The sequence below is a fragment of the Camarhynchus parvulus genome, chromosome 1 (assembly GCF_901933205.1).
Source record: "Camarhynchus parvulus chromosome 1, STF_HiC, whole genome shotgun sequence".
Classification (NCBI taxonomy): Eukaryota; Metazoa; Chordata; class Aves; order Passeriformes; family Thraupidae; genus Camarhynchus; species Camarhynchus parvulus.
This window is the reverse complement of record NC_044571.1, coordinates 88,581,834-88,603,791: the sequence shown is the minus strand read 5'-3', so window position 1 is coordinate 88,603,791 and position 21,958 is coordinate 88,581,834. Positions and strand designations below refer to the sequence as shown.

General features: G+C 48.5%; 1 protein-coding gene and 1 non-coding gene across 7 annotated transcripts; both read right to left on the bottom strand.

Moving 5' to 3' along the window:
• Positions 1-57: 57 nt before the first annotated feature.
• On the bottom strand, positions 58-20,866 carry CHD4 (chromodomain helicase DNA binding protein 4). 6 transcript variants are annotated; one of them, XM_030943908.1, is made up of 40 exons: positions 20,782-20,866; positions 19,761-19,926; positions 17,643-17,770; positions 17,268-17,459; positions 16,786-16,904; positions 16,139-16,380; positions 15,927-16,054; positions 15,661-15,796; positions 15,041-15,222; positions 14,679-14,918; positions 13,739-13,942; positions 13,451-13,656; positions 13,083-13,214; positions 12,684-12,780; positions 12,108-12,299; positions 11,822-12,022; positions 10,727-10,864; positions 8,661-8,782; positions 8,378-8,551; positions 7,933-8,074; positions 7,345-7,476; positions 7,115-7,232; positions 6,775-6,899; positions 6,352-6,589; positions 6,009-6,181; positions 5,664-5,844; positions 5,477-5,563; positions 5,223-5,311; positions 5,004-5,137; positions 4,379-4,523; positions 4,032-4,197; positions 3,560-3,669; positions 3,199-3,334; positions 2,974-3,051; positions 2,721-2,858; positions 2,518-2,626; positions 2,066-2,198; positions 1,015-1,210; positions 722-913; positions 58-645 (listed from the first exon to the last, which is right to left on the bottom strand). In XM_030943908.1, the coding sequence occupies exons 2-40, from the start codon at positions 19,855-19,857 to the stop codon at positions 584-586; spliced, it is 5,814 nt and encodes a 1,937-aa protein (XP_030799768.1). In that variant the 5' UTR covers positions 19,858-19,926; positions 20,782-20,866; the 3' UTR covers positions 58-583. The 6 variants fall into 6 exon arrangements, with proteins under 6 accessions (XP_030799768.1, XP_030799759.1, XP_030799797.1 ...); XM_030943899.1 differs by having other exon boundaries at positions 58-623; XM_030943937.1 differs by having other exon boundaries at positions 58-623; positions 738-913.
• On the bottom strand, positions 3,867-4,005 carry LOC115911914. The gene has a single exon (XR_004061319.1).
• Positions 20,867-21,958: the final 1,092 nt, after the last annotated feature.

Sequence of the window (21,958 nt, the reverse complement as noted above, 5' to 3'; positions counted from 1 at the left end):
TCAATGCTGAGACCACATACTTACCCCAGTACACTTATGATACTAGAGACAACAAAATAAAATACAAGGAAACTTTATTTTTCAGTTTTATCAACGTTTTGCTCTGTTTTTGTCGGTTTTTCATTCTTGTTTGCTTTTGCCTTCAAGCTGCTTATTAGTTGACAAGTCCGGTCAGTTTTTGTATTAAAAAGGATTTTGATGGAGGTAGCTTTGTCTCTGTCCTGGCTTTTGCTTGGTCTTGCCTGCACACTTGTCTCAGTAAACAAACTCAAAATAAAATTAAGAACGAAAACTGGAATTCCAGGCGGAGGCAACGAGCAATGCAGCCAGGTTCTCCATGTAACAGACATGGCGCTGGGGCCTCCAGTCACTATGTACAGAGTCCATCATACATCCATCCCCCTCTCTCCTAAACACACTCCTTGCTCCAACGGGCTGGCTGCAGAGGAAGGAGTTTCTTCTCCTTCCAGAGACCTGAGCAGCAGCTTCCATGGAGGGAAACAGCACCCAGTCAGGAATGTCAGGCAGAGGGGCAGAGTGTGAAGGGGTGGGCAAGGGGAGTCACTTCAGCTTGGCCGAAAGGTCAACAGCACTGGGCCAGGAACTCACTGCTGCTGGGCCACCTGCAGGGCGAGAGAGGAGGAGCTGAGACTCCCGGGCTGGTCACGGGAGCCCGGCCCGGCCCTCGGCGGGCCCCTCCCCCCATGGCTCCCGTACTGACCAGAGCGGGTACGTACTTGTTGGGGCGGGGGCGGCGGCGGGGGCTCGCTGCTGCGGTTGGCCAGGCGGCTGAGGATGTTGCGCTCCGACATCTGGAGGCGCACTGCCACAGGGGGGATGCGGGCAATCGTGGCGGGCAGACGGGTCACATCGGCCTTCATGTCACTCAAAAGCTCCTCCAGCTGCTTCAGAACTACAAGAGAAAGGGACATCTGTTCGGACGGGAAAGGGACACCCCAGAGGGGACAGCACTGCTGAACACCTATCCTGCCCCTGTTTAACACACCGCATTACCTTTATGCAGCACGGCATTGGCTGGTTTATTCCCAGCCATTGATTCCTTGGATAGGTGCTGGTGGCTCTCAGCCAGGCATTCCACCTCTGCAAAACGTGTGTTCAGAGCCATGGAGGGGTGAGATGGGTCTTCGGACATGTTCAGATAGGCAGCTCGCCGCAACTGCTCCTCGATCACCAGCGCTTGCTCCAGGAGCTGCAAGGTGGGGCAGCAATGAGTCTTTCAGCAGCTGCCTCAGAGGGAGCCTTGTCTGTACCCCCAGTCTCTCCTGATCCAATTCCCCACCAGTTCATAAGGTGAGATTGTGTAGCTGAATCTCCTTTCACCAGCCGGTTTCACTGAGTAGCCCAAAACAGTAAGGGCTTCATGAAGCAGTCAGATACACATATTGGGTTTAACAGACTACTACAACTCCTCTAGTATCTTCATTCCTCCTCTGATTCTTTTTACCCATTCTTTATGAGGCAAATGGGATGGAGATTACTCCTTGAACCCAAGGGAAAAGTATTCCCTCCTATTTATAGAAAGAGTCTAGAATCTTGTAAGCACTTGGAGAAATCAGCTGGAATCCTGTCAGTGCAGATTATCATTCAGTCTATAGTTAATCAAAGTTTTGCCCCAAGACTGAGACCTACATGGCTTTTACGTGATTGTAAATCACTCCCACAACTAAGCTATGTTCACTCCTAAAGAGGATGAAGCAGAGACTGAAGGCAGCCCTTTATGCAACCAGAGTTCTGTTCCGGTACGTGCAGTGCGTTGTAGCAGACCAAGCAGAAGCTGTGATGGAAATAGCCACTTGAACCTTAAGCCTCTTGCTTACCAGTTGTTCAATAAACATTTGGATAGAGAGCACTTAATCAAGCTCCTTTCCAGAAAGGGAGCTCCTATCATGGAGCAACTCCATGATCCTGAGATATACTGCTTTTTTTATTACCCCTAAAACAAAAGCTATTGCATACATCTTTCACTTTCTTGGTGGAAACTCAGAAGTGCAAGAACCTGTTCTTAGAGATCCAGGCAGTTATCACACTAAAGAGAAATCCTTACCTTAAATCTCCTTGCCAAAAACTTATTCTTTATTTCCAGGAAGTTACCCCTGTTCATCTCACCCTTGAAGGGTTCATTGAGGATGGCGTAACGTGGATCATTCTGAATATCCTGCCAACGGGCATAGCCATGACTGAGATGGGATGAGCTCAGGCAAACAAAGGCAGTGAAAACAAGGGAATACACAGCCCAGGCAGTACTGTTCTCCAGAGGGAGTGGGGAAAGGGGGTACAGAGAGGGGACGAACAGGAGCCAAGGAAGGGGAATGAGAACTATGTCCTGCTAAGTCTTAACTATGCTGCAGGAAGCTCTCCCTCCCAACCATCACTTTCACTTTTGTGAAGGTAAAGCACTCTCTCACTTAACCTATGCCAGTCAGATCCAGAACGGTCACTTTCCCCGTGACAAGTTATGTACAAGGTGGGAGAATGCGTCTGTCATGGCAAGGATACTTGATAATCCCAGCTAGGAGCCAGTAGTCGTGACGCCGATGCCAGATCTCATAGGTCTTCTTGGTGACAGTGGCAGCCCGCTCTTCATTCTGCCAGAGGGAGTGTAGTTCTGCAAAGGCAAGAGACACCAGAACAGTTGGAAGTTATTTCACAAATGTAAGCAGGAGCTTATAAACAAGTTCAAGTAGATAAAGATCACATACCAGTGAAACCACCATCTGCTATGTTGAACATGAAGCGCTGCTTTACTGCCTTCTTGTGCCTTTCATCTACTGACTCTTTCAGCATCTCTCCGTTCTGCAGCATCACCACATCTCTCTTATCATCATCCTTTTTCTCATCTGTACACACAGGAAATTTTTAAAACAAACATGGCAGATACTGCAGTAAGTTGGACCCACAATGAATCCTTGCAGAAGAAGGGTTAAGGAAGAAAAGGGAGTCATCATGCTTCACCTTTCTCATCCAGAGTGATAATAGGAGGGTCAGAGGGATTTTCAGTAGCTGCTCTGTCTTCCACTTTCTCCGCATCAGCTGCAGGAAAGAAGGGGAAAATGAGATGCACAGGAACATAGCAAGTCACAGTTTTGTTCTTCAACTGGTGAAACCCAATACTATACTGTAACTTCCCACTGATTTTCTACATTCAAGTCCATTTCTTTAGGGTTAAGCGCTTTGTACCTTTGCTTTCTACTTCCATTGGTTCATCTGGTCTTTCCTTCACTTCCGTTTCCTCTACTTTTTTTTCATCTGCTTCTGTGGAGTTCACTGGGGATTTTGCTTCCTGGGGCGGTGTCTCCACAGGCTGAGCACACTGCTGAAGACAGTGATCAGTGAGACACAAAGTGTAGCAGTGCATGACAACAGAACACAGTCACAATCGTTTGAAAAGCAAAGACACACAAAACTGTGAGGCCAGTTCTGAGGACCAGAGAGTTATCTTCAAGTATCACTCTAAAAACTCATCTCTGCATCAGCTAAAATGAAGAGGAGGCAGAAGTAGAGAAATTCACAATTACAAGGCAAAAAAGCCAAAACTCACCTCCATAGGGGCCTCTGTTTCAGTAGCAGAGGCACTGAGCTCCTTCTCTGGTTCAGAAGGCTCTCCTTGCTCCTTAGCATTAGCTCCTTCTTCTACTTTTACTCCATCTTCTGTGTATTCCCCATGCCAGAGCAGCACAGCAGACAAAAGAGAAGCAAATGAGTAAGGTCTTCCCTGCTACCAAGACCACTTCTTTGTTCCTAGAGATCAGGCCCATCAAAATGGAACTAACATGACCCCCTCCTTCCTTTTCCTGCCCATACAAATGCTGGGCTTCTCACTGATGTCAGCTCATCCCAGGAAAGCCAGTGTCCTCTCTTGCCTTTAAGGGCTCGCACATGTCTTTGGCAGCCCTCCTAACACGAGAGTAAGTTGATCTGCGTCCACCCCCAGACCCCAGCACCACAGTTCTGGTGAGGGGAACAGCCAGGCCAAGGTCAGGACGCAGGGCTGTACAAAAGGGAGCCCTCACCAGGTGGAGGAACGGGGGCCGGTGTGTTTGGCTGCGTATCCCCTGGTGTCGAAGGAGTTGGAGTTTTGGGAGAGGGTGAGCTGGGCTGTGAAAGTTTCTTGTTCTCCTCTATCTCTGCCAGTTCTGGCATACTCCAGCGGCCGTTCACATGCTCAAATTCCTGCACCTGCACAAGGAGAGAAAGACGTATCACTGGAGGAGTCTCATCCTTTCACCTGTAGAGGCAGAGCACTGAGCACACAACAAAAGTAGGTGCTAAAGAAGAGGTAACTCTCCAACTCAAGACGCCGGTGACTACAGCTGTATGTATGGCCAGCAAAGGCCACACAGCTCTGCCAGGCACTCACCTTTTTGCGTATAAGTGACATGACCCCAATGCGAGTAAGGACGTGCTGCCGAGAAAGACCTTCCCGTGGGACCCCATCTGCAAAGGTCTCTGCACCATCAGCTCCAGGTTCACATAAATGGCGCATGAACAGCGAGACATAGGCCCTGCAGGGATTGAGAGACAAGCAATTCATCCATAAATTGCATTATCTGGAGACATGCATTATCAGACCCCTGCCAGCACATAAGGCAAATAACCCCAAGACTCTTAACTCATAGTAAGAAGTTCTGGGGCTCCAGGCTCCTTCAAGGGAGAATTTCTTAACAGAATCACTATGTACATAGGACACACAGCTTACTCAAGAATCTTGAGCCAGAAACAATCGAACTCAAGAAAGACTCTGTGAGAGTATTCCCTGCATGCTTGTAGAGCCATGCTACTCCTACAAAAGCATTTACTTTTGGTGACTGAATAGTCAGATCCAAGTAAGAGTTATCAACAATCCCAGCTTCTACTTAATTCTCCCACAAAGAATCAACCAATATGTTAAGGAAGTGCAGTCTCCAAGAAAAGGCCCAATTCTCATTCTTCCCAGACAGGTGTAGCTGCTGTCAGCCTTCCATTCCTGCCTACTGCAAACTCACTTGAACTCTTTCTCTGACTTGCCACGGAGGTCCCGCACAAGCCACTGAGTGGTGAAGGCATCCTGAGGTGGCATTCCATAGCGCATGATAGCATTGAGGAAGGCTTTCCGCTGGCGAGCGTTGAAACCCAGCACCTAGAATGAAGGAGCAGACGGACGGATATGGCAAGAGGAATACAGGAGCAGCTGGGATGCAAATGCCTTCCCTGGTACAACTTACCTCGATGTTCCCTCCCACACGAGCCAGTAATGGAGGCAGAGGCTTATCCTTGTCGTTTCTCAGGCCCTTGCGGCTAGGCCGACGAGCTGCTGAAGAGAGAAATGCAGCTAAGTAAAGAGACAATGCACAGCATATTGCTGTGAGAGTAGTGCCCCAGCAGGAGAGCACCACAAAACATATAAATCACCCAAATCAAGTCCCAACCATTTCCACACTCAAAGCAGCCCAGGAACTCTGTCTACAGTAGAACTTACCTTCAGATCTCTCATCAAAGTCCTCATCTCCTTCTTCAGAAGCAACTGAATAGTCTGACTGATTATCTGACTGGTCATCCTGCCAGTCTGAAAGAAAAACAGCACGTGAGCCTGAGACACTACTCCGTTACTTCCCAGCAACACGTACTTACACCCGTTTTTCCCTCAGGCTCCTGTGGATTTGTACCTCTATCCTCCTGCGAGCCATCGTTGTAGTTCACTTGCTTGCGAATACGTTTGCCCTTGCCCAGATTCCTGGCCAGATCCTCCTGTTGTTGCTCATAATGGTGACGGAGCAGTTTCTCCCAGTAATCAGGATCTACCGATTCCTCCTGCTTGATAATTTCCCGTTCAACCTCCTCTTCCTCCTGCCAGAGAGGTAACCAACTTAGGGCCCTATGATCCAAGTCCCAGCCTGTCATAGCAGATATATGCCTGCCTGCTTAGCCTTAAAAGCTTCAGAGCTCAATTAACTTAATTGATCCTCCATCACTCAGGAGAATGTATTAGCTGACATCCACCTCATACTCACCCCCATCTCCTCCTCACGAACCACATACTGGGCCACCTTGAAGGAGCTGAGATATTCATTCATGCCCTGAAGTTCTGTATCTTCTGTTTCATCCTGGTTCCGATCCAACAGACGCTCAATTGCTTTGTCATCGTAGTGGATGACACTACTATCCTCACCTTCTTTGTTATCCCCTGAAGGAAGAGTACAAGCACCGTTGCTGTATGGATCTCAATGAACTATGAAAGGGAATGTTACCCTAGACCCTCTCTGTAGAGCTATAATCAGCACTGTATCTACAGTCTCTCACTAAATAAGGAGCCAGATCTCCTGACCCCCGTCACTTCTACTCCCAGGCACTCACCCCCCTCAGTAGCTTCATCCTTGAAGAGTTCTTCAGTGCCAAATTTGAGAATGTCATCAAGCTCCTGCTTGGACATGGAGCCTGTCTTGGAGCCCAACCCTGGTCTCACTACCAGGTGAGTTAGCATCATTTTCTTCTTGGCCACCTGAGTGATACGCTCCTCCACTGAGGCCCTTGTCACAAAGCGGTATATCATCACCTTCTTGTTCTGTCCAATTCTGTGTGCACGGCTGAAGGCCTAGAAAAGACACGTGCTCAGAACAATCTAGAGCTGCACAAGCAGCAGGTCTGACATACCCCACCTACCTCCACAAGCCTCACACCTGCCTTCACGTTCGTTCTTAGCATTTAGTGAAGGCTGTGCCCTAGAAAATTCCTCCACTATTTCACTTCCCATCTCTACCCATCCTCACTGAGACTCACCTGGATATCATTGTGGGGGTTCCAGTCTGAATCGTAGATAATCACAGTATCTGCTGTGGCCAAGTTAATACCAAGACCCCCAGCTCGAGTTGAAAGCAGAAAGCAGAACTGCTGAGCTCCAGGAGCTTAGATTAAAAAAAAAAAAGAGAATAAAAGTAATCAAGAGAGTGTGCAGTACTCAAAGAAGAATTTGTAATTGACCCACATCACCTGACAGGGAATTGCTACTAATTTAAGATTCCAGGAAAGCAATAGAAGACTTGGGGCACAACAATCCCATGAGTATTAAGCACATACAAGGCCAGCTTTCATTCTACAGAAAAAGTAGGTGACTATATACCATTGAAGCGATCAATAGCCTCCTGACGCATGTTCCCTGTGATTCCTCCATCAATCCGCTCATATTTGTATCCTTCGTGTTCCAAAAAATCTTCTAGAAGGTCCAACATTTTAGTCATCTGCATGTAAGAAAAACACCAGCACAGAAGAGTGAGGGACACATGGATACCAGATCAACAGACTTCTTTCTCATAAAAAGTATTCCATGCCTAAAGGTTTTTCTCCATGTACCTGAGAGAATATGAGCACCCTGTGACCTCCTTCCTTCAGGTTCTTTAACATTTTCTGGAGCAGCAACAGCTTTCCAGAGGCTCGAATAAGTGCACTACCATCATACATGCCATTTGGCATTTTTGGAGCTTCCTAAAAACAAAAAGAGAAAGAGGGAATAAGGTGCAAAGGAAAAAAACAGCCTGAAGGGATGTAACTTTGCCTTAGTCCCCAGCTGATGTTAGCTCCACTGACCTTGACACAACCACAAGGTATAGCACTGCCTGTACGAAATATGAGTGCTACCCTGTCCCTGTTCTCTTGCCATTTGACTACTACATACTCTCCTATTTTCTTACTTAGTCCCTACTCTTACAGTCTTCACCACCTCACATGAGTCAAAAGATAGCTCCTACCTATCACAAAAATGTGCTAGAAAAGAAATGGCCTTCCAGCATTTGGGTCTAAATAAAGACAGGATGAAAAAAACCACATAGAAGCAAAAGGAGAGAAATGGGAACCCCTCCATGCCTCACCTAGGGAGCTAACTGGCTTCCTGGTAAGAGCCAGCAGGGAATTTGCTTATACAGAATAAGTGACTGGACATACCATAGCAGCCACAGGAAAGAGGTAGGGGTGGTTACAGCACTTCTTCAGATCCATAACAACATTGAGCAATGAGACTTGGTTACCACCACCCCGCGCATTCAGTGCCTCAAAGTTTCTTGTCAAAATGTATTTATAATATTTCCTGAAAACAAAAAAGAAAATAAAACAACTCAGCCAGTTGTTATGAGAATGACTAACCTACTCTTCTCTTGCTAAACTCTGCACAGCTTCTGGCATTACTATCTAAGTGAGTGCCACTGGCACTCACTATCTCTTTATCCCTTACACCAGAGCTCAGGATTAGTATTTCCTCTGCTCTTGTGGCAGCCCACTATGCAGAAAACCCCGCAGAGTAAGGATAAGGCTGCTTCAGCATCCTCTCTGAAACTGCAGAGCAGAGAAACAGTAGCTCAACAGCAGGTGCTCTCTTCATGCCCACACTCACTTCTGCATGGGACTCAGCTCCACTCTGACAATGAGTTCAGTCTTAGACGGCATATTCTTGAAAACATCAGCCTTGAGACGCCTCAGCATATGCGGGCCCAGCATGTCGTGCAGCTTCTTGATCTGATCTTCCTTGGCAATATCCGCAAACTCTTCTAGGAAGCCCTCCAAGTTACTGCAGGGAAACAGACACTCAGCAAACAGCCCAAAGGAAAAAGACAAAAGAGCAAGTGAGGGGAAAGGAGTGACAAGACAGGCAGGCTGACTGGCACTGCAAGACATACTGGAATCTCTCGGGTGTCAGGAAGTTCAGCAGGTGGAACAGTTCCTCCAGGTTGTTCTGCAGGGGAGTTCCTGTAAGCAGCAGCTTGTGCTGGAGGGAGTAACCATTCAGCACACGGAAGAACTGGAAAGGAGAAAGCAGGGAACAAAGTGGGAAAATAAACTAAAACACATGCACAAATACACCAAAGGCTTATTAAGTCATAGGCTTACAAAAAAAAACTAGGAAGTTGACACCAATCTAGGGTTCAATTTAGATCACATCAGCTGTTTGGACAAGAGTTCCAAGTAGTTCACATTCCAGGCAGGGTTACTAGACTGATCTTATTTGGATCATTGTTCTGCATAGCTAAACCATGACTGCAGCAAATCCTCTGAGCCATCAGGTGCGAGTAGGTTTCCTTTGCTCTTACAAGTTACAATCTCTTTCAGACCACAAATCATTTCTAGACTGCTGTACTATGTATTTTTTCTTGCTAAATTAGGGTTCCACATTCCTACAACTACTCTGCCTTGAGAATTCTAGAAATAACTAAGTCGCTCTTCCTATTCATATAACTCCTGGCAGTGTTCCAGAGCCCTGAACAAGCAGAGGAGAAAAAGAGCTAAGGGTTTGTCAATGCGTTTTGAAGGTAATTTGCACTGCTTTTCACAAAAATGAAGTAATTCCAGACAGATGTAGTGAGCAGTTAAAGCACTGCACTGAAAAGCACAAGTGTACCATGTTCACGTGTACAAATTGACAGTAAAGCAGTAATTTATTTATCAGTTTGACCATTTCTTTGCTTACCTTACACTTAGCATGACACAAGGTCAAACAATGAAAGCAACTGTACTAAATGGCAAACAAAAAACAAATCACTTGTGTTTTGGTTATTGCACCAGAAGAGTACTTCTAGTGGCCTCCACAGGGATTTATCTTTCTATGTAGTTATAGTTAAAATATTTTTATTTTGGAATCAAATGTGGAAGTTACTAATTATATCCGCAAAACTTTAGGAGACGACCCAAATTTGTCAAGAAGCACCTGACCTAATCTATCTTGCAGCCAAACACCTATAAGCTGTTCTTACAGGACAGGAAACTGCTGTAGAAAATGATTTAATGATTCTGCATAGTGTCATAGTGTGACCTTGAGCCTTTACATCCTCTTTCAATTAATGAATATTAATAGTAAGCACTCATTCCTACTTCCAATGGTTTCAATGCTAAGGACAGAATGGCATCCAGTCTCAGCGCCTACAATAAAACAAGATCTAGAAACTGAACTGCATGCACAGCTGTGATGTCTCAGGAAGATACCTCATGCCAAGATCCAAAACACTAAAGCCATTTAAACAAAACAAACAAAGAAAGAAATCAAGCAGCAATTTTCTCTTACAGTCTCCAAGAACCTCTAAACCCAGCTTTCCAATAATAATTGGTTTTGGCGTACTGAGCACTGGAATCCAGCTGAAGACAGGCAAATCAATACCAAAATTAAGGCACAAGGCCCACCTGGGGGGGGGGGCTGGATTAAGAAAGTACAGTCAAGTCTACTCAATCAAACAAGCTTAGTTAAGGTGCAGGCTCATATTAAAGCAGCTATATGGCTTTCAGCACCTACCCAGACATTTTTAAACACCTCTGCCCACCTTCAGTTTCTGTAACACCCAATTAGTTCTGCTACAAAGCCAGATAAACACAGAGAGCAAGTCTACTCTGGAAGCAGGGTAATTCTGCTCATGGAGCATGTTTTATGCTCAGCACGGTAAACCTGTACAGAATAGAGGTGGTGCAGGTATGTGATGCTTTCAGAGAAATATTTTTGTATTTGAAAGCAACAACCACATCCAGGTTTTTCTGTTTTTCAGTCTATACCAACTGCCCATTCACCTGGAAAGAAAGCTGTTTTAACCAGTGATCTGTGTAAGTAAAGTTGTTGCCAATGATGACTGATCCCCAAATGCAGGCTGTTGATTTTTCTTTTTATTAACACATCAAATTTACTACTGAACAAATGACTAAGAGCTGTCTCTCTCCCCTGCAACATATGCCATGCCCATGAGCCACCTATGCTTCTCTGTACCTTAGACTGGTTGTTCTTCAGCCTGTGAGCTTCATCCACAATGAGACAGGCCCAGTCAATAGAGCCTAGTATGGCCATATCAATTGTGATCAATTCATAGGAGGTGAGAAGCACATGGAACTTGACAGGAGCCTCCTTCTGCAAAGGAAAAGGATGAACATGTCATGGGATAGAGGATGTAGTGTTCCCCCACAGTCACCCTGATGAGCCATGGTCAACAGCACATCAAAAACTTTCATACCCGCAGTCTCCTGTCACAAGACTCAAAATGCTGCCCAAGCCATTTTAGCCTTTTAATTCCCTACTGCTCTCAACACAGGTAAGTCTCCTCAACCCCCTCAGTACCTGCTATTTTTGGACAGATGCCAAATACTCTAACAAAGATATTTAACAAGTAAGTAGTGAGTAGAGACATGTTAGAGAATTGAGATTTGGAGAAGAGTGGCTCATCAGAAAGCTAAGACTTCAAAAGATAAATAGTGTACCATGGAACTTTAAATTACTATTAGTACTTAAGGCTATTCTATTTCAAAGGAAGGAAATTAGTCTATCTGCCTCTGCCACTGAAAATGCTTTAGCTGCCATCTTGGTTTTACTAGGAAAACTTCAGTTCTACAAGAAGTAGCCACCTAGGTCAGAGTCTTCCTTCCTGTCTGGGCACAAAATGCAATTTCTCACATGTCTGGGTATGGCCTGTCAGCCAATTCCTCAGGATGAAAAGGTTCATACTTTTTTTGTATATTTGTGTTTTATACAGAGCAGCAATTCTGACATCAGCTTAGATCTGTAGAACTAAAGATGCACAAGTTCACAGATTAAGTAGGGAAGACAAAGAGACCTGCCTAGGGTCAGTATTACCTTAGTCAACTATCTTTCTCCAGTACTAAATCAGTTCAGACTAGCAGGAGTATTTAAACAGTCTATAGCAAGAGTCTGAATGTCCACTTGTCATCAATTTGCAGTTATTTCCCCTTGGAAACTACATACTAATAAGCATAATCAGTTCTCAGGGACAGCAGAGTATCTGAATCTCAGCTGCTCAAAGTTAGTTGATTGCATCTCGATTCAGGCTTGTGTAAAAGTAGAGTTCTGTACCTTCATTCTGGATGCTTTTTTGCCTCCACGTATGGCATTATCCTCAAAAGTGAACTCATTCTCACGGATGATGGCCCGGCTGTCTTTGTCCCCGACGTAGGTCACTACATACATATCTGGGGCCCACATCTCAAATTCTCGTTCCCAGTTGATGATTGTGGACAGTGGTGCACTCACCAAGAAGGGACCCTTGGAGTGGCCCTACAAATAGAGTCAGTAAGAGCATTAGATGACTGCAATCACTAATACAGGAAGACTCCCTGGGCAGTGACCTCCCAGCTCTCACCTCTTTGTATAAGGAATACAGGAACACTGCTGTCTGCACAGTCTTTCCCAGACCCATCTCATCAGCCAAGATTGTATCTGTGCCCTGGGCCCAAGAGAAGCGCAGCCAATTCAGCCCTTCCAGTTGGTAGGGATGCAAGGTCCCCCCTGTTACATCGAGGTACTCCGGTTGCCGGTCATATTTCACTGTCGGCTGTAGTGCAAAGAAGGAAGAGTTGGAATCCTTTCACTCACTCAGATAACTAACAAGAGTCCTTTCTTAGCCCCCCTTATATTCACTAATACAAATGAGGCTTCACAAATGACAACCAGACTAGCATCAAACCCAATTTCCAAATGGCCAAAGGCATCCAACTAGAAGCCATTATTTTTGTAAAACCCTTTCACCAAAAGCTAGGGAGTCTGACCCAATGGACATGGTGGACCTTTGTCTGAAGGCTCCCTAATGCCACTTATTCTTTGGGCTATGATGGAGCTCCAAACCATATCCTATTTATTCCAGTCTCCTATTTATCTGCAGGCACCTCAAAACAAGCAGCTCTATCAGCTGGCTCCAAAGCAAAAAGCAGTAACTCACATCTACTGTGGGAGTCTCAGGGGGTCTCTCCAGTTTCCGCATCTTCACTTTCTTTAACTTCTTACCAGGCCTGCCCTCTTCACCTCGCATCAGCTCCCTATGCAGACACAGTCCCAAGGACACGTAAGCTTAATGGCTTTTTATTAACAGATGGAGCAAAAATTATTGCAGAAAACAGGAGGGCAATCACCCAACTCAAATAGGCTCAAGAGAACAGGGTTGGAACCTTCATGAACTGGTAGAGAGGAACAAGGTCCCTGCCCAAAGGCATAAGAAGTCACCAACAAAAAGATGCTTCTTGCCTATTTCCATCTATTAATCCAGCCAGTGCTAGAGGCTGACATACTGAAGTACTTTCTCTTGACAGAAGGGAAAATAACCTCTAGATACTTCTCCTACCTGTGATTCCAGTAGGCTTGCTTGTAGAGGTCATAATCTTGAATATCCACATCTTCGCTCTCCCAGGATGCCTGGTCATAGGGTAGGTCTCTCCATTTAATCAAATAGTGGACATTCCCCTTCTTATCCACACTGCAGAAGAAAGAAACCAGTAAGTCTCAAGCACAGTGAGATGGCAGTATTCCCCCAAACCAGTCAAATGGAAGGGAAGAACTCCTAATGAAGCAGCAGAAACAGAACAACAATGTCTGTCATACCAACAAAGAACTCCCACTGTTTCTCCCAGTCATACTGCAGTTTAGCTCATCCCCTCTCCCTTAGCCCTGCTTAAGGTCTTTGTTGAAAATCCTCTTTGTTACACCCCCTACCTATGATTAAGGATCCTGTGGATCATCATCCACTCTGGCTTGATCCCATATCGATAGAAACGCTCTTCCATCTCAGCATACTTGGGGTCCTTGTTTTTTCTCTTTCGGCTTTTCTCTTCTTCCCCTCCAAAGTCTCCCGAGGGAGGCTCGTCCATATCATTTTTGCGTTGGTAGTTACGAAACATGACCTGGCAGTGCAACTCCAGCTGCAGTCAGGACACAAGCAGTCAGCAGGTGTTTCAGCCTCAAGTGTCCACCCTTATGCCATGGTTAGGTTCCTGCACTCACCTGCAACTCGGACACCCAGGAGCAGTGCCAGTAGGACATGCCCTGCCACTTGACAAAGAACTGCCTTTCAGGCCGACCCTCCAGAGGCTTTGGTGGTGGAGCATTGGGGTCTGCATCAGGTGGACGTGGTGGTGCAGGGCCCACTGGGGGCTGACCCCATTTCCAGATCAAGATCTTCTGCACCTTTCCTTTCAAAGCTGGGCACTGGGAAGTTAAACAGAGCTTGATGCATCACAGTGTATATACTCTAATATGTAAGCACTGAAGAGCAGAAACAGAGTCACTTTTATGGTTTCACTACACAGATAGAACTTGCTAGGCTTGACAAGCCCAGTAAGTCTGTCCAACTACAACTTCACTAAAAGCCTGTGCAAAAAAAATTGTGCTGTAGAACTAAGGGCCCAACATATGCAGTTTTTTTTTTTGTTCATCACCTTCTGAGAGCAGTTAGCATCATTTCTACTACCCATTTCAAGAAATTTCTGGAAAAGCATAGTACTTCTCTTAACCATCTACTAAGAAAGGTCTTAGCATTACAAAGCTTACAACCATGCAAAACCAGTTTGTCTCAGCATCAGTTTAAATTACTTCAAACACTGAATTTGCTTGCACTTGATCTCCTGCCTCTAACACACATACAGGAGCCCAAAAAAGTGACCCATGCCATCCTGGACCAAAAACTGCCCAACTACCCTGCATGTGGACAAATCTCTTGAGACCCAAAGACTGTAGCCTGGTTCTTCCCACTGTCTGGAGAAAGCAATCAAGCAATCATAGCACAATACAGCTCCAAAAAGTCAGGCCTTTAAGCTTTGTGACAAAAGCGTGTGAGGAGACAGTCTTCAAAGGACCATGTATTTCCAAAGAAATATGATGATCCAAAGGGATTAGATCAATCACCTCTTATAGCAACAGGACAATAGTACTAGCAGAAACTCACAGTGCAGCGAGGACACAGCCATTCTCCATTGGGAATCTCAGGCAGTGGGGGATTCAGACAGTGGATGTGATAGGATGAAGGACAGGCATCACAGCACAGCAGCTCTCCTCCATCCTTGCAGACTCTACAGAACTCCATATGGTGGTCATCCTCTTCCTCAGCATCCCCCACTACATCCTCCAGGATTTCCTCACCTTCAGAGTTATCCTCCTTTGCTTCCCACTGAATGCCCTCTTTTTCCTATGGGAGAGGGAAATCAGAAAAACAAAGTCATTATTTCATTATCACAGAAACAGCCCCAAGCCACTTGACATCCCCCTCATACATGATCTCTTGCACCATTTGGGGAATCCAATACTCACACAGTGTGGGCAGCTCCATTTGCCCTCTGGAGCTTTCTCCATGTCTGGGTCCAGGCAAACCATGTGGTAGGCACGAGGGCAGGTATCACACAATATAATTTCTCCTCCCTGCTGGCACACCTCACAGTAGTCCTGGTGATCAGTCTCATAGCCATCCACAGCCACTGTGGAGTCCTCCTCACCTGCAGAGGGTGATGATGAGTTACCACAGTACAAGCCACAGGTACAGGTTCCCTACAGCCAGGGAAGGTATTCTCCCAAAAGCCTACATAGCCATCTAGAGACCCAGAATACAAAACTCTTACTCCATATAAGTAAACAGGGCAAGAAGGAAGACCTGGAAACAGGAGTAACAAGTCCCTTTGTGCCCCCTTCCACCCATGAAATAAAAGGTACAGTTCAGCCCAGGAAAACTCAGTACTGCATCTGTTTCCCTAACAAAGAACTCCTGAAAGAACTTCTGAAAACCTTTTCCTTATTCAAAATAATATCAGGTTCTTCCTTCACAATCAATTCTCCATCAAGTATACTATTAAACATCAAAACTCCACACAGATATCCCTCTAATCTTCCTACACACTTAGCTGTGCTTGTCTCCAACTGGTGGCAAGTATCTTTACCTTTCTTTTTCTTCTTCCCAGCCTTGAGTTTTTTGCGACTGCGGCTACTACGGCTTGTAGATCCGTCTGACACAGAGTAGCTGTTGATGCTGGCATCATCAAAGTCTGACTCCACATCCAGATCATCATCTTCACTCTGAGGCAGGTAAGAGAAAAGCTTTGTTACTCAGACACACGTGCTGGAGAGCAGCAGTCAGACACACCCCCAGGATCACTATCACATCATGACCTCCTCCTCACAAAGTCAAGAAAGGAGCATCACTTACTGATGATCTTTTACGCTTGGAACCAAATCCTCCCAGTTTGATTTTCAGTGGTGCCACCTTCTTTGTTTTAGGTTTCTTGATATCAGGAATACGAGGACTGGCCTTTGGCTTCCGCCGGGCATTGGGTCCTGGGAACACAGGAGGCAGAGTCAGAAGGGCTATGCACTTGACACCACTCACATTTTATCCTCCTGCCAGACTCTTCATCTCACCTTTGCCCTCCTTTGTCTTGGCTTTCCTGAGTGGCACATCTACAGGGGGCTGCGGCAGGACAGCATCCACATTTGTCACCATACTCTCGACTACTGCAACAGCTGCAGCTGCAGCAGCTGCCACAGATGCACCTGAACTTCCCTTGAAGGGGTTGTTGGTGCTAAACTCCCTCCATTTGGCTCCCAGGACCATCATCATCTTCGACACTGCTATTTTAGGGTTCTTGGCTGCGATAAGTGGCCTGTGTACAGTTAAGGAATGAAGGAAAGGTTACTGAACCACCCTGAAATCTAGATTATTCCTCCCCACTGCCACCCCCATCAGTGCCTTTATCTCAACTACATTCCTTTCTAATCTCTGATCTCAATAGCCAATGAATCTCCCCACTCTCATCCTTCACTATGTGAAAGATGGAAATGTTTGGGTGCAAAAAAATGGAATTTAGCATAGTAGGGAAGAAAGGGGACTTGCACCATCTTGATGACTGAAAGCAAAAAAGCTAGCAATCAATTATTATACTGTTGCTTCAGTTTTCACTCTAGGTACTACACTAGTGTGCACCGAGGTTCCAAAATCAAGGAATCTGGTTTTTGTCCCATCTCTTTTTCTGTTCCCAAATAATTCCAAGTGTAGGCTTGCAGCTCACCTGACAAACTGGCTGAAAGCTTTGTAGTTGGTGAGTGTGCGGTAATCCTCCTCTGTGAAGATGTGATCAATATCCTCCATGCCCCAGTCTTCCAGGAGCTGAGCAGATGACTTTGGCTCCTATGAAAAGAGAATCATGGCAACTCTGAGCAGAGCTTCCACACATCTTCCACATTCCACAGATGACCCAGGGAATTTTTTTTCCCCCCGCATCCATTTATCACTACCATAGGACACAGCTGCAGTAGCAGATCAGCAGAAATGGGAAAAGTATTTGGATTTAATATAAACTCCACGTGTCCTTAAAGTAGTAGAGAGGGAAGAATGCAAGGTGGGAAGAAGGTGAAGTCAAGAGCGTCTAGTGGAAGAAGAGACTACACAGTCCCAACTCCCTGTGCAATCACTAAGGGAGAGAACAGTGATCCCCCAAATCAGATACTACATGGGAATGAGAAGCAAGCAGGCAGCAGGGTAGCTTGTTACCTTTGAGTCATCATCTTCTTCCTCCTCTTCCTCCTCCTCCTTGCGCTTGGCTTTGTTTTTCTTTTCCTTCTTGGGCCCTAATTTCTTCTTTTTCTTCTTCCCAGGGGTATAATCACTGCCCTCACTGTCAGAGCGCAGAACCTCTTCTTCTTCCTCCACAAACTCATTCCCCTCACCAGAGCTGTCCCCCAGCTGGGGAGGGAGGGAGAGATCAGGCATGAGAAAATACCCTGGATAAACACTAAACACTGTCCTCTCCCCAAGCTCCACAGGATTCATTCAAAAGATTGCTGCTATCAGCCAACAACAACAATAAGCACCCTCACCCTATACCTCCATATTTTAGAGTTGTGACCTTAGGCATCCTTTTCTTACCTCCTTCTTCTGACGCTTGCTGAGCTTAGGAACTTTGGGTTCCTTCAGTTTCTTGGGCTTCTTCTTCTTCTTGATTTTGGGAGTGTCAGCCTCTGACAGAAGCTCTTCTTCTGGCTCTTCTTCAGGTTCTGGATGTGAAGAGGCGACATGTCTCATTCAACCCCCTTCTGCCTAGCACAGTATAGCCCCCCTTCACAGAGACCAACTCGTCTGCTTCTTGCTACGTACTTACAAGCAGAGGTGGTTACAACTCTTACTGTTCACAACAGATACTCATAAACTGTATCCTAAGGTACCACCAACGTGGTTTATCCCCCTCCCAACACCACCTATTTCCACAACCTTGCTTCCTTCTCCAAGAAGAACTGGGCTCAGAACTTGGGGACAAGAAGTTTGCCATAACCCAACAAGAAGAGGAAAGAGCATAAAACAGATGGCCACATTTAAAAGGGGCAAAACAGTGAATGCATTTGAGAACCTGAGCAGGATACTGTTTCAGTCCATGGATCTTCAGGAAAAAAAAAAAAACATCTAGCCTCTTCAGCAGTACAGAACATCCTACAGCTGCATGCAAAATACAGGCCAGTAAGCCACTACTTTTCCTCCTCCATAGGAAAGTAGTTACTCAGCAACTCTATTCTGATCCAGATTAGACAGAACCTTCCCCCAGCCCCAGCAGCCAGCAAGCTGCCTGCCGGGCCAGAACACACGCCAGTTCCCCAGCAGCAGTGCACACTTCCATCTGTGTGCCCCCGTTCCTGGCTGCCCTTGGCCCGAGGGGGCAGAGGCAGCCAGACAGCCCTTCCTTCTCTTTGTGGCAGGCTGCGGGAGCAGCGCGGCCACCCGCCCTCCCTGCCGCCCCGCCCACTGCACACAGCCAGAGTCACTCCTTCTCCCTCCAAGGGAAAATGGCCTCCTGACCACCCGAGCTGGGCAGGATGGAGGAAGCCACATGTCAGAGGAGCTACTGCAGCCGGGGTTGAAACAGCACAGATAGACGTCTCAGAACCTGGAGTCCCATGCCTGGTCCCTGCCATATTCCCAGCCAATGGATGTCTCTTTGCTCCCATGGGGCTGCAACACCAGGTCCTTCAAGGATCATGCATCTTCTCCCCAAAGTTCTGATTTAGAGCCTCTAATGACCCACCCTTTCCAAGGTATCACCCAAACTGCTCCATTTTGCAGTGATTTTACCAGGTTTTTTGCAAATAGATTTTCTTTACTGATAGTCCCATACTGCCCAAGGTCTCAGAGGTGCCAGAAAACTCCAGAGACAAGGCTTAAGAAAAAAATGCCAAACAAACAAAAATCCAAAACTCCACAACACCATCTTCCCTCCTCCAGTTACATTTCTCATACATGTCACAACACTCCAGTACAAGTTAGTAGGAAATCCCAGACTTGTCCTACAATTGACTACATACATCACTCCTTTTCCACAAGGAAGTGAAGAATCCAGATGATGCATGTCCACAGAGCAGGTCATCAACAGCAGCATCAGCAACAACAAAAAAAGCAAACCAGAAGAAATCCCAGGGCTCTAACTTAAGCTTCATGTTGACAATGAGGATGCAAATACAAATGAAAAAGCAAGATGCAAGGACTAAAGAAAAGCAAAGGTGAGCAAGCAGCACGGAGTAAGAATCCTCAATAATTGGGTGTGGTGATGAAGGAAAGTGGGTCACGCAACAGCCCAGGGCAGTTTTCTCTGGACGTCAGCCGGTCTTAGCTCCCAGATGAAAGCAAGCCAGGCAACCTGCCCTTTCACATACTACCTCCTCTTCCCCCTCCCCATTCATGAAAATTGAAACTCACAAGCATTTCGGTACCCTGTCAGAATTGGATGCTCTGCCACCACCCTCTACACCTCCTCCAAGCACAGGCCCTGACAACCTGCAACGGCTTGGAACAAAGTCAGCTCCACCTGACACAAAGCCTCGAGCCTCTCACTTCAAAGTAACCCTGGGACTCGGATATCAAAAGCATACCTGTGACTTGCAGCACAAAAAAACAAAACCAAAAGCAAAAACATTCCCCAACACATCATGCACTTCACATATTCATCTTGAGACCAACATTATCCCCACTCCACATGCATGTCCTGCAGGCTTCCTGTACCTGGATGCGGGGGGATAGCGTTGTTCAACAGGATATCCATCTCATCATCATCACTGCCCCCTGAGCATGGTGATGGAGACCCAATGCCCGAAGCCATGTCCTCCACACTGGGGGAGGCCTGGGCTTACACAGGTTATCTGTCGTCTTCTTGCCAGTCTGGCCAGTACTTCATTGAAAAGAAAAATAGAAAGTTACAGCAAACCTGAACTCCGTTCTCCCAAGCAATAGTGCTACTAAGAGGATCTGTGAGAAAGCTTAGACAGCAACTTTACTGGCTTTGGAGCCTATGGATAATAGAACCACTGGCAGGCAGCAAGTATCACTTTAGAGTTGTGATAAAGCAGGCTTTGGAGACACTAGATATTAAACTGAGTCAGCAACTCATCGCTGGCGAGGAAGCCAAAACAGCTGTCCTAAAGGAAAACTCTCCCGTCCTCTGCAGCCGGGCGCCCTCGGTTATTTCTGCCTTGTGCCGGGAGAAGGCAGCGGGGCAAGCAGGGCAGCCGGGCTTCCAAGGGAGCCCCGGGACCAGCGGGGCGGCTGTCAGCGCGGTGCCCTGGCCAGCAGCCCCAACCCGCCCCGGGCTGGCACTGCAGCGCTGGCCCAGCCCCTGCCCGGCCGCCGGCCGCACACAAAAGGCCGGGCGGGCTCGGCGGCCCCGCTCCGCCGCCCCCGCCCGGAGCGGGGCTGCGCGGCGCAGGGCGGGGGGCGGGGGCACCGTCTCCCGGGCGGGGGCGCGGGGCGGGGCCGGGGAAGTCCGGCGGGCGTGCGGCGAGGGGCCGCCGTTCCCCGGGGGCCGGCGCAGGCCTGGGCTGCGGGCACCGGCGAGGCGGCTGCGGGGCGGGGGAGGAGGGGCCGGACCCGTCCTGCGGCCGCCAGGGCAGAGGGACAGCGCGTCCCCGCAGGAGCTGCGGCCGGAGCCAACGGGGCGTCCGGCGACGAGACGCGTCTGCCGGCCCGGACGCCCCAGGAGGCGGCAGATGATGGCCTTGCCCGCCCTCGTTCCCTCCCGGCTCCTCACCCGGCTCCGGACCCCGGCTCCTCTCTCGCCGCTGCCGCCGCTGAAGGGAAAATGGCTCCGGCCGCGGCACCGCCTCTTAAAGGGGAAAAAAACCCGGCTAGGCCCCGCCCCCTCCCGCCCACATCCCATAATATGCCCCAGGACCCCGGCAACAGGCCCCACCCCCGTCTCCCCGGCAAACACACACCCCCTTCCCCCCCGACATCCCATAATACTCACCCTCCCCTCAGAACTTCCCACTCACTGCCCGGCCCGGCATCCCATAATAATAACCACCCCTCCCGCCGGTAACATCCCATAATACTGCCCCCCACCCACCCCCCGCGCACCTTCACCCCGAGAAACATCCCATAATACTCCCCCACGCTCGCACCCCTTCGCTCCGGCATCCCATAATACTGACCCCCACCAAGAAACATCCCATAATACTGCCCCCCCGCCCCGCGCGGGACCCCGCGCGCCGGGGCAGGGCCCCCCCCGCGCCTCCCGGGGCTGCCATCCCATAATAGGCACGTCCCCCTCCCGCGGGGAGAGCGCGGTGGGGGGGGGAGGGCGCACTGTGAGGACCCCCCCCCAACATCCCATAATAGTCACACCCCGAGCTCGCACATCCCATAATAGTCACACCTCCCCACCTCCCCCGCCTCGCGCCCAGGCAGGCATCCCATAATAGTCGCCGGGAGCCACCGTCCAGCCCGGCATCCCATAATACTCGCGGCCGCCCGCCCCGCACCCGCACCCGCGGGCTCCGCCGCCGCCCCCCACCCGCCCTGCCCGGGGGCGCGGGGCCCGCGCCGGCCCAGCCCCCGCTCCGGCACGGGGCACGGGGCCGACCCCTGGCACCGCGCGGCCTCCGCGCACCTCCCGCCCTCCTGCGCGCTGGCACCGGCCCCAGGCACAGGCTCCGGGCACCGCCCTCCCACCGCCGACCGCCCCCGACCTCGGGGCTGAGCGCCCCGCTCGCTTCCCTGCCCCGTCCTGCCGTGCCCATCCCGCACGCTCCGCCCGCGGGGCCGCAGGACCCCTCCAAGGCTGTCCATGCCCGGAGCGGTCAGTGCCACCGCCGGCCTGTGTGCGGGGAGCCCGCAGGGACTTCGGTGCCTCCCCTGCACCTCGAGGCTTCCTGGCTGCCGGTACCTGCAGATGTACCTACCCCAGAGATATGCATTCTCCCAGG